Here is an 11,934-nt window from a genome sequence, read left to right on the forward strand (position 1 = left end):
ATTTTTAAGTAAAGTAACTAATTGCCTTTTACTTTGCAGGAATTTGTTCATTGTTACCTGCTTTTCTGGGGCCAGGATGTGGGGGCAGCAGTTTTAGGAGAGAACCCCAGACTTCCCTCTCCTCAGACACTTCCTTCAGCTCCTGTGAGGGAATCCTGAGGCATTCCCATGCAGGCCAGATCATCCCTGAGGCCTCCTCCTGGTGGGGCATGCCTGGAACACTTCCTTAGGTAGACATCCAGGAGGCATCCGAAACAGATGCCCGAGCCACCTCAGCTGACTTCTCTTGATGTGGAGGAGCAGTGGCTCCACTCCGAGCTCCTCCCGGGTGATAGAGCTCCTCACCCTACCTATAAGGGGGCGTCCTGCTGCTCTGCAAAGGAAACTCATTTTGGCTGCTTGTATCTGAGATCTTTTCTTTTCGGTCAAGATCATGACCATAGGTGAGAGTAGGAATGTAGATTGACCAATAAATCGAGAGCTTTGCCTTTTGGCTTAGCTCCTTCTTTACCACAATGTGCCGATACATCGACCACATTACTGCTGCTGCTGCACCAATCCGCCTGTCAATCCCACGCTCCATCCTTCTCTTACTCGTGAACAAAACCCCAAGATACTTGAACTGGAAATGGGTGGTAGTCAAAGTTCAGAACCACGACAACTCGATCGTCGGGCACAAAAACTAGCTCATTGTAGGAATATACATTTTTATTTAAGTGAATTTTATTCTGCAAAGATGCAATGTTTAATAAAATTCACAGTAAATGCATTTATACACTGTAAAAATGAAATGACAAAGTCATGACAACAAATGTTTTTATTTTACTTTGATTTTCACCATCAGGTTTCAACTAAATATCTTTAGCTAAATTTTACTTTAAAATTTTAGTCAGGTTGACTTATGTGAATTGAGATGGCTAAAACGATTCTTTTGATTTAAATAAAAACCATTTAGGGCGCAAGATTTTTTACAGTCCAGATTTGCAAAAGATTTCTATTTAAAATGTTATTTTAAACCATCAATTTTTTTAGAAAATAATTTTTAGTTTTTAGTTTTAACATGATTAATGTGAATAAACAATTTCTTGTGCACCAAATTTCAGTGAGGATTTTAGTAGCACAGTAATAACCGTGTTAAATTATTCAAATCGAAATTTTTTTTTAATTGTATCCATATTTTATAGAATTACTTTTATTACTGTATTTTTGGCCCTAATCATTAAATTGTAATGTATATTCAAAAATATTTTAGAACATTTTAAAAAGGCAACTATAAGGATAACTGTTCAATATGTATACAGCTGAATTCAGAATTATTAGCTGCCCTGTTTATTTTTTTCCCCCAATTTATGTGTAACAGAGAGCTGATAACGTTTCTTTTAAATTTCTGTCATTTAATATCCGTTATTTTACGATATAGTTCTGTAATTTAATGGCCGTTATTTACGGTAAAATCTTAAAATTATGGATTTTTTTTACAGTGAAAAGGTTCTTACGGATGAGACGTTAAACCAAGGTCCTGACTCTTTGTGCTCATTAAAAATCCCCTGGCACTTATCGTAAAAGAGTAGGGGTGTAAACCCCGATTTCCTGGCCAAAGTCCCTCAATCGGCCCTTACGATCATGGCTTCCCAATCATCCCCATCCACCGAATTGGCTGTATCACTGTCTCTTCACTCCACCAATAGCTGGTGTGTGATGAGCACACTGGCGCCGTTGACCTGTGGCTGCCGGCGCATCATCCAAGTGGATGCTGCACTTTGGTGGTGGTGCGGAGAGAACCCCTCATGATTGTAAAGGGCTTTAGGTGTATGTGCCATACACAATAAATACGCTATATACAATTAAAGTCTGAATTATTAGCCCCCCTTTGAATTTTTTATATTTCCTAGATGATGTTTAACAGAGCAAAGACATTTTCACAGTATGTCTGATAATATTTTTTCTTCTGGAGAAAGTCTTGTTTGTTTTATTTCAGCTAGAATAAAAGCAGTTTCATTAATTTAAAAAAAATCATTTTAGGGACAAAATTATTAGCTCCTTTAAGCTAAATTTTTTTTTCCGATAGTCTACAGAACAAACCATCATTATACAATGACTTGCCTAATTCCCCTTACCTGCCTAGTTAACCTAATTAACCTAGTTAAGCCTTTAGATGTCACTTTAAGCTGTATAGAAGTGTCTGGAAAACTATCTAGTCAAATATTATTTACTGTCTTCATGACAAAGATAAAATAAATCAGTTATTAGACATGAGTTATTAAAACTATTATGTTTAGAAATGTGTTGAAAAAAATCTTTTCACCGTTAAACAGAAATTGGGGAAAAAATTAAACAGGGGGGCGAGTAATTCAAGGGGGCTAACAATTCTTCAGACTTCAACTGTATACACATTACATTACACTCAAAAAATACTTTTTTTGTTACTTGTTCAAACTACTTATTTAAAATGAGCTGAAACAACACAATTCATTGGAACAACTTTTTTTTATGTTCAATCAACATAAATTTGTTAAAAGCGTTAAGTTAACTTAATTTCTGTTGGGTCAACATGAATGAATTGTGTGGAACCCTCCATTTTTTTTTTACAGTGTACATTACAAAAGAACACACACACTTTAAATTATCCAACACAATTTTAATAAATTATCAGATTGGCAAACAAAAAAATAAACCATAAGTAAACTATTATTACAGTATAATATAGGCCACAAACTCCAAAATAAAAATAAAATGTTATTATGGGCAATTTAAGGTTCTATGTGGCAAAATACATGAACACTTTTTGTCAAAAGCAAGTTATTATTCCAATTTTGTGATTTTGATCTAACATGATCAAAAAAAAAGTTTGAAACTGTGAAACAAATTTATAACCTCAAAGGGAATTACTTAAATTCACCCTGAGAATATCTTCATAAAGCCCTTTTCTATATTTCAGCATTTCCTCCAGATTTTTGCTCTGCAGGGTTTCCTGTAAAGATGTTAGTTTGGTATTTTTAGGTAGAGTGAATGTATTTCCACCATCTAATGCCTTCACCATTTTCAGTGACATCTGGAACGAGTCCTTCAGATCCGAACACACAGGAAAAATGCAGGCGTTCCACAAACTACACACAGATGCATCTCCAGAAAACCTGACCTTTTCAAGACACAACCCCCAGAGTCCAACACAGTCCTCCAGACTCCTCTTAAACAAGCTCAACGCTTTCATATCAGCAGGCCTGGGCACGTTTTTCTTTAGATCATCCAAAACTCCAAAAGCCACAGTCACAAAACCTGTGCTTCCGTCAAGATTGACAGACAACGAGTGCATGAAGGTGTCACTCGGCACTTTTAGATCGGTTCCTATCCAGCTTCCGCTTATGATAGATCTAGAACCGACGTAAACATTAGCATCCAATCTACAGTATTCAACAACACTGCCCTCAGACACACTCACGCTGGGATGGAGGATACTGTGCATCACACACACTCGAGTTTTCTCTAATATAAATGAGCTGAAAGCAGAAGCCATCAGGCCAAGCTCAGCTCTAAGACACGGGTCGGCTGTTAAGTGGAACAAGTATTCCTCAGTGGTGCCTACATGATAGAACTTGGAGTTGTTCAGCAGGATGACGTTAAGTGCCGTGCCTTTGAGACGATGGAAAATCTTCCTGCGAATCTCAACGAGACCTTTTTCCTTTTTGGTGACGTTGGCAGTGTTTTCCGTGTAGTCCACTGACGCTCTTCGTCCCAGGGCTTGAAGAAAGTCCCCGTATGCATCGACCTCACATGTCAGAGGGCTGATTTCACTGAATATGTGCAGCAGTGTCATTGCAGTGCTGTGATCAATGTAATAAGTGCTGTCTGTGTAAACAAACTCTTCCTCTTTCCGTTTGCATATCGCATTGGATTTGCGCATTCTTTCTATGGTTGGTTTGTGGAGAAACTGAGAGCATGTTCTGTATTGCATGTCAGAGATTGTGGGCACTTCTGCTGGCTCCAGAACAAATACTCCATGCGTGGTACCAATAGAGAGAGAGGAGGGATGTGCTAACGCTGTAAAACCTGGTTTATCAAATACTACAAACTCTTGGTCAGGAATGCTATAGAGCTCTATGTCATCAGAACAGGTGACCAGCATTCCCGGCTTCATGTGTGAAGGGAAATCCACATACATTGCTAGTTTAAGCTCCAGCATCTGATATAAAGGGTTTCCCAGAGGAAAAGCGGTGAATATTTTACCCAGAGCGCTGGCATTGGGTAAACGTTGACTGAATCCTCCTGCATATGTAACCAAACGTATTGTTAAATTAGTATGTATATAACAGTCCCAACTGAAATTTGGTAAATTTATTAAGTAGTTGTGTATGTAAAGCAAAATAAGGCACAACCAAAGAGCTTTTATTCACGGAATTAACTCTGTTTACGGGATAATATACTTTTCCATGTTGTTTTGAGGTTCATATCACATGCTACACATTTTATTTAACATATATTACAGTTTAATACTCAGCAAGAGTGTGTTACATTGATTAAAGGGGACCTTTAAAAGGGACAAGTTGTAAAATAAGTGTCTGATGTCCCTAGAGTGTTTCAGCTCAAAATACCCCACAAATAATGTTTTATAACTATTTGAAACTGCCTCTTTTAGGCTTTAATCCTACTTGAGCCATTTTGATGACTGTAGCTTTAAATTCAATTGAGATTGTGCTCCTTTCAAAATAGCAGAGCTAAAAAGGCATTTATTCTAATGTGTCAGCATAGTGGCAGATTCAAAACAAGACTAATGTCCTATGCTAACGAGGGAGAAATCATCACTAATGGATGGGGCATTCCCCCTCTGTTACGTGTACAAAAAATAAAAATTAATAACTTTTTACCATTGGAAGCTTGTTATATTCACACACCGTTACCACACAACTGTGTTTGAATGCTTTATAAAAGGATTATAAAAAATTAACATTTTGGTCCCCTTTAAAATCAAAAGTGACAAGATATGTATAGATATGTCTGGATATGTATAGAGTTACAAAAACATCTACTAAATGAATAAAATATAAATAATATGTAATATTAATGTAGCCTCCACAAAATATTAAGCCTTAAAACTGTTTTTAAACCCTAATAATCAAATTCAAAACAATTTTTTGGAAGTTAAGTTGTAAAAACATTATTATACATGTACTATTATCAAATAAATTCTGCCTTTGTGAGCATAACAGGCATTTTTTAATAACATTAAAGAATCTTACAAACTCCAAATTACTTCTGTATTTTACAGTGACCAGTGCAGGAATGAGAGATGGCAAACATTATTGAAAACTAATTTAGTACCTGCATGAATAAGGATGACTTTAAATCCAGACAGTGATTTGCCATATTTATCATGAAGACACTGCAGTGAATGTAAAGTGGATCCTCCATTACCTGTGTAAACAGAGGAGGTTTAATATACTTAAAATTGCATTTCCTAAATTCTTTAGTTAAAATAAAGCTAAAATAAATATTTAAACATAAAAAACTTGAAAGAACATTGAAATGTTGCCAGCTACCTGAAATAACAAATGCTAACATCCTACAGTTTTTAAAAAAAATAAAATTAAAATAAATCATTAACATATAAAACAATATTAATGTTTAAAAAAAAACTAATAAAGTTATTAAAACACAAAATAAAATGAAAACTGAATATCCAACTAATTCAAATACAACAACAATACTAGTGATGAATTCTAAATCATTATTTTACATAATTTTAGACATGTTTAGCTTTTATATAAATTTTACCAATCTTGCATCCGGGAGGATCTGCAAACACATGATAGTTGATACCAAGAGGCAGTTCTTTCCTCTCCAGTTTATCTGTGATCTGAATTTCATAAGCAGACCTCTGGTCCTCGTCCATTGCAGTAATGACCACAAGATCCCAAAATTCTTCTGACTTTACTGCTTTACCTGTGGATGAGAAATGAATAACTTGTAGAAACCTACATGAACAAACAAGTAAATACTCTCAGCAACAGTAACAAAGAAGTTCTGAAATTAAACTATAAATAGCCAAGTATATTTGGATATGTACTTCAGTCAAACAAACTGAATAGAATACCACTTAAATACTATAGTAAATAAAGTAAAGTTATAGAAAACTTAATGAACATCACACAAGTGAATACTCTCAGCAAGAGTAAAAAAGAAGTACTGAAATTAAACAATAGATCGCCAAGTTTATTTGCATATGTTCTTGATTCAAACAAACTGAATAGAGTACCACTAAAATACCATAGTAAATAAAGTAAAGTTATAGAAACTTTCATGAACACCACACAAGTGAATACTCTAAGCAACGTTAACAAAGAAGTGCTAAACTTAACCTACAGCTCGACGTGTTTATTTGAATATGTTCTTCAAACAAACTGAATAGAATACCACTTAAATACTATAGTAAAAAAAACAATACGACCATTTGGTAGCAGTGTAATACCTTTACCATGGTATATTCACTGTGGAATTCAAGTTAAAAACAGTTGTACATCCTATATGGATATAATGGTAACTTTACCTCTCATTTTGTTAAATTTTTCGATTTTGTCTTTGGTGGATTTTTGCAGATAGACGTTTCCGCGTTCTGTCATTATGACAATCACTCGTCTTTATCGCTAACGTTACAATAAGTTTCAGTCAACGCCCGTTATGAATCAACAGAAATAATTCGATGACTGAATCATTTGTGAAAATGATCATTTAATAGCTATTACCAAAAAGTCATTCAAACTGTCACTTAACGTGTTTACATAGCCACTTCCGGGTTCCAATCACGTGACAACCGAACTCTCTGACGTCTATGCGTTTTTTTAGCTCTTGAATTATCTATCAACATAAATAGCGTTTTTTAAAAATCCAAAATATATTCAATCTTTTGACATATCATGAAATTTTATTTTAATATTAACCAAGTGCTGAATTTGTTTGAAATAAGCTTCCTGTATGTCCAGCCGTTGTCATGGCAACTTTTTCTTGCAATCATTCTGCCAACAAAAGAATACAATTGAGAGGCAGTAACAGAACAGTAAGAACAAACTAAACAGCAGATTGAGGATTTTAACAGTTTAAAGTTTAGCTAAATATACAAATATGTCCACATAAATATTAGGAATACCATTAGCATCATCTTGTGATGGAATATGCCTATTTCTATACATTTCATTGATTTTAATCTCATAAAGGAGGAGATAACTTTCACCAACATGTAAAAATGGATTCCCTGGAAGCATACCAGGTTTATTTGGTAAACTGCACTCAATCCCTGTTACTGGATCATGGCTACTGGATTTCAGAAGGTGACAAAGACCTAACAGACATTGTGATGGTCAGACTGAACAGCTTGCTTGTAAAGAGTCTCGATCAGATTGGATCTTGCAAAACACTGCGGATTTGCATCTTGGCTGACAACTTTTTAACCAGGATTGAACCTCTAATGGAATGCACTAGCTTGGTGAAGATAGATTTGAAAGGCAATCAGGTAACGTTATGTGATCCATATACTTTCATGCATGTCTGATTCACTGATCACTAATGACCATCTTTATGCTCAGATTGTCCAGCTCCCTGACGCTTCAGGTTGGAGTCATCTGAAAGAACTACAACTTCTGTATCTACATGACAACAACATGTCAACCTGGGACAATATTAAAGGCCTGTCGGGTTGTTTAAAGCTGACTGCTTTAACTCTGTATGACACCCCAGTCAGTTTAAAGGGGAACTACAGGCACCGTCTGGTCAACAACATATGGTCTCTGAAGGCTTTGGACAACTTTGTTATCTCTGATGAGGAAATAATTGAAAATATGTGCCTTCCCTTTCGGTTCAAAGCAAAGAAACAGCACTTTTGTGTCCGTTTGTACCCACCTACAAAGTCTGTTAGTGCTCATTATTTACACTGGTCTTTGTTTGCTCTATTATTTACTTTTATGTCAAAAAAAATCTGATGTTTTCTTCTTTCTCAGGATTCATTTGAGACAGAGATGAAAGTGATGTATAAAATAATCACTGAGATAAACAGGATTCAAGCCTTTTATTCACCCACACTTATTATACAGCGCTGGATCCGAGGCTACTTAATTAGAAGAAGTCTTGGGTAAATATGCTATGCATGCTGCTGTCTTTATGATATCCTGACTTTTAATATTCTGTGCTTACTTGATTTACTATAAAATACAGAGTCATTACTTTAGAGCAGCAGGGGTGTCCAAACTCAGTCCTTGAGGGCCGGTGTCCTGCATGTTTTAGTTCAAACCCCCTATCAAACACAACTAAACCAGCTAATCCAGCTCTTTCTGGGTACAATAAACTTCCAGGGAGGTGTGTTGAAGGGAGTTGGAGTAAAACTGTGCAGGACCCTGGCCCTAAAGCACCGAGTATGGACAGCCCTGCTTTAGAGATATTATTTGGGATATTTATTCAGTGGATTGAGAAGTTGTTTTTAAGTGGAATTCTGCATTGTCAGGCTTTGTGGTATGAAGAAACCGAAGGCATCTGGGAAACCATTTATTTCCAATCCAACTGAGAAGACAGAAAATGAGCAGATACCATCTCAGCTTCAGGAAGCCATGGAGGAGGACACAAATGACCACCCTGAGCCAGTATGTACTACAACTGACTCACTATATTGACACTATTTTATTGAAGTCTGCATTTGTTATGGTTTATTTACAGTAATATTGTAAAATGTTAGGGACAGTTCAACACAAATAATTAATTCTGTCATCATTTACTCATCCTTTACTTGTTCAAAAATGTGTTTGAGTTTCTTTCTTCTGTTGAGCACAAAGGGAAAAAAAGGCTGGTTTCTCGGACCCGCTGACTTTCATTGTATTTTTTTCTTCTATATGAATGTCGATGAGTGCTAGCAAGCAGCATTCTTCAAAATATCTTCTTTTGTGTTCAACAGAAGAAAGAATCTCATAGAGATTTAAAACCAAAGAAGGCAGAGTAAATGATAAGGTAATTTTTATTTTGGGTGAACTACCCTTTCAAACTAAATTGACTAATTTAATACATTTTTAAATATAAATGATTTCTTTGACCGCAGAGCTGGATTTTCAGTAGCCACGGCTCCAGTCTTCAGTGTCACATCAGAATAAAATATTATAATATTATGAAGTGTGATCAAAATTTAACTGAAACAGTTATTCCTATGGGTTTGTCCAATCTCTGACAAATGTTGGGTTACAAAAATCCAGCATTATTTAGAGTGAATTTAGGGTCATTTTTAAAGCAATGCATATAATTTTTCAAAATTGTAAAACATATGTTTTTTGAGTTAGAGACAAAAATAATTAAATAATTTTAAAGTGTGAACAAACTGATAATATTGTTGTGCATGCAGAATTTAGAAATGTTTTTAAAGTTTAATACTCAGTATTCTAACATGCAGTCCTGTTTCTCATCCAAAGGGGAAGCAGAAGAGAGACACCCAGATCAAAAGACTTTATGTGAACCTTAATAAACTGATGCAAACTGCCTACCCAGAGGTAATGTGACAGTATAAAATATAAGCAATGAACACTTTATATAAACGTACTTTCTGTACTATTCACTGGATATTTTGCACAGGTTTTACAAGAAAATGCTAAATTATATGATGGTCAACAAGACATGAAGGCATTATGCAACACACCTCAATGCCGGCTGAAATTGTCAGTGAAAACAAACAGACCCAACCAAGGTACAGTATATCAAGATTACTGGCTTCAAAGGCAAAGTTAATCAAAAAATAAAAAATGTACTCACTATTTACTCGCCCTCAAGTGGTTTCAAGCCTTTATGTTTTTTTTTCTTTTGTTGAACACAAAAAAGAAATATATATTTTGGAGAAAGCTGAAAGCCTGTAACCCCCGACATCATTTGTACCCTGTAAAAATGTTGGGTTCTACAATACACAATCGATTTGTGTTGGTACAATATGAAGGATTTAAGTTAACTTATTAGTTTTTTATAAATTTAAGTGGATTGAACATAACACAATTAAGTTAAAGAAGTAAAAATTGTGTTGTTTCAGCTTTTTTTAAAAGGTAGTTTGAGCAAACAGTTTTTGAGCATAGCAAAAACAAATATGGAACACAAAAAATAAATATTGAACAATATATCTGTATTTTACAATGTCTTCATAATTTAGGAATAGGTTGTTGGTTGTTTGTATGAATCAGAGCTGACCAAAACTGTCCACAACGTGTCTGCGTTAATCTGACTGCTCTGTTTTAAATATAGGGTTACCTCAGGGATATGTGTTATTATCCCCTATTTTATTATATATATATATATATATATATATATATATATATATATATATATATATATATATATATATATATATATATATATATATATGTGAAAAATGGATGAAACATGATAACCTCGCTCTTATAAAATATGCAGATGATCTGGCATTGGAAAAAATGAATAGCTTCTTATATTTTAAATATATTTATAGCATCACAGATGTTTTTAAGGCAAGGCAAGTCAGCGCCTCAGTCTCCTCCGCAAGTTGAGAAGTTTTAATGTTAGTACACAGACTTTAAGAGAAAAGAAAATGAATGAGTGATCAATCAGGCAAATAACATAACTGGTCACCAACAACATTCACTTCAGATTCTATTTGACTTCTTTATGAAAAAAAAACAGCAATTGTGATTTTTAAAGAGAATACACATCCCCTTCACTCAGTATTTAAAATGTTAGCATCAGGATGCAGGTTTAGAATTCCTAAAGCCCAAAAAATGCTTATAAAAAGTAATTTATCCCAATTGCAGTTGTTGTCTTAAATCGAATCACTGTTTGAAGTGAATGGGGTGATTGTCAAGAATGATATGAGGCTAATTTAGTTTTTAAATTTTTAACTTATGTTGTTGTCTTGATGAGTGTTGTTGTTATGTGATTGTTGTATGTATTCAATTGTTGTCTTAAATCCAGTGTTAAATACAAATTTCCCTTCTATGCCAAGCAGAACGGACAATAAAGTTTAAACTAACTAAAAACTGGAAGTCAATGGTTACAGGTTTTCAGCATTCTTCAAAATATCTTCATTAATGTTCAATAGAAGAAAGAAACTCATAACTCATACAAGGGAGGGTTAATAATGACTGCAATTTCCTTTTTGGGCGAACTATCCCTTTCAATAGCTCTCATAAATACTGTTTTGAGGTTTTAAGTCATTGTTTTACTCTTTTAGATATCAAGGATGCATGTATTGAAGAAACTGGAGAAGGAAACATTCATGTGCTGGGACTGAAGGCTTCAGTCCACCAGAGTGAGCCACTGAGTGATTTGTTGTTGTCCCGTAAAGCCCTCAACCAAAAGCCTGATCCACAGCCTCGCTCACCTGCTAAAACTTCAAGAACGCATCTGATCAGTCGTCGCCAAGACACTGTCAGCTTCACTCCCTTCAAAATAATTGAAAAAGCACATCAGGTTTTTGATAAAGCCAAAATGCAAAGAGAACTTGCGGAGAAGGTAACCGAGCGTCACGTTGACCGAGAAGTAGCCAAAGGCCGCAGAGTTAACTTTATTGAGGACCGGAGGACAGAAATGCGCCTTCGTCAGGAGCGCGAAAGAGAAGATACGGAGAAAACTCTCACTCTCCAGAGAGCCAAGCTGGAGCAGGACATCCATCAGGCACGGCAGAAACATTGCCAGTTCATGGAGGATAAGAAGAGGAGGATCCAGGAGCAGGAGATGGTTTGCAGTTTTAGCCGAGAGCACATCTCAATAGCGAGGGCTGTGCTCAGATATAACACATGCAAATGCACTAAGCAACAATAAATGCATTCATGCTTTTTGATTGAACTCTCCGTTTAATATGGACGATTACATTGAAGTGTTGGTTAGTTAGCAAAGTTACTATATAATATGGAGTATAGTATTTGTCTGATTATATTACTAAAAATTGGGATCTGC

The 11,934-nt window shown here is 35.3% G+C and overlaps 3 protein-coding genes and 1 long non-coding RNA gene across 6 annotated transcripts in view; 2 read left to right on the forward strand and 2 right to left on the reverse strand.

The window, feature by feature from the left end:
* tnni3k (TNNI3 interacting kinase) overlaps nt 1–4,153 on the reverse strand; it is a 29,288-nt gene extending 25,135 nt beyond the window's left edge. The window contains exon 1 of the mRNA XM_087264013.1: nt 58–4,153. The gene's annotated coding sequence lies outside the window, so the exon portion shown is untranslated. The remainder of the gene's footprint in view (nt 1–57) is intronic.
* Nucleotides 1–11,934, forward strand: part of LOC147842616 (uncharacterized) — a 1,013,036-nt gene that overhangs the window by 453,478 nt on the left and 547,624 nt on the right. The window lies entirely within an intron of this gene.
* fpgt (fucose-1-phosphate guanylyltransferase) lies at nt 2,618–7,001 on the reverse strand. Of its 2 annotated transcripts, none has more exons than XM_087263376.1 (4): nt 6,933–7,001; nt 5,770–5,937; nt 5,317–5,409; nt 2,618–4,263 (listed from the first exon to the last, which is right to left on the reverse strand). In XM_087263376.1, the coding sequence occupies exons 1-4, from the start codon at nt 6,982–6,984 to the stop codon at nt 2,876–2,878; spliced, it is 1,701 nt and encodes a 566-aa protein (XP_087119502.1). In that variant the 5' UTR covers nt 6,985–7,001; the 3' UTR covers nt 2,618–2,875. The 2 variants fall into 2 exon arrangements, with proteins under 2 accessions (XP_087119502.1, NP_001018590.2); NM_001020754.2 differs by lacking the exon at nt 6,933–7,001 and adding an exon at nt 6,542–6,798.
* On the forward strand, nt 6,934–11,823 carry lrriq3 (leucine-rich repeats and IQ motif containing 3). 2 transcript variants are annotated; one of them, XM_087264492.1, is made up of 7 exons: nt 6,934–7,501; nt 7,575–7,898; nt 7,986–8,116; nt 8,486–8,621; nt 9,435–9,512; nt 9,595–9,706; nt 11,210–11,823. In XM_087264492.1, the coding sequence occupies exons 1-7, from the start codon at nt 7,235–7,237 to the stop codon at nt 11,797–11,799; spliced, it is 1,638 nt and encodes a 545-aa protein (XP_087120618.1). In that variant the 5' UTR covers nt 6,934–7,234; the 3' UTR covers nt 11,800–11,823. The 2 variants fall into 2 exon arrangements, with proteins under 2 accessions (XP_087120618.1, XP_087120619.1); XM_087264493.1 differs by having other exon boundaries at nt 6,983–7,501; nt 7,575–7,871.

This window comes from Danio rerio, chromosome 8 (genome assembly GCF_052040795.2).
Source record: "Danio rerio strain M-AB ecotype USA chromosome 8, GRCz13ab, whole genome shotgun sequence".
NCBI lineage: Eukaryota > Metazoa > Chordata > Actinopteri > Cypriniformes > Danionidae > Danio > Danio rerio.

Coding starts and splice junctions, on each gene's coding strand:
- lrriq3 (XM_087264492.1), top strand. CDS start 7,235: ATGGATTCCCTGGAAGCATACCAGGTTTATTTGGTAAACTGCACTCAA. Junction 7,899..7,985: donor TGTACCCACCTACAAAGTCT/GTTAGTGCTCAT, acceptor CTTCTTTCTCAG/GATTCATTTGAGACAGAGAT. Junction 9,707..11,209: donor AACAAACAGACCCAACCAAG/GTACAGTATATC, acceptor TTACTCTTTTAG/ATATCAAGGATGCATGTATT.
- fpgt (NM_001020754.2), bottom strand. CDS start 6,614: ATGACAGAACGCGGAAACGTCTATCTGCAAAAATCCACCAAAGACAAA. Junction 5,938..6,541: donor AAAATTTAACAAAATGAGAG/GTAAAGTTACCA, acceptor TCTCATCCACAG/GTAAAGCAGTAAAGTCAGAA. Junction 5,410..5,769: donor TCCTCCCGGATGCAAGATTG/GTAAAATTTATA, acceptor CTGTTTACACAG/GTAATGGAGGATCCACTTTA.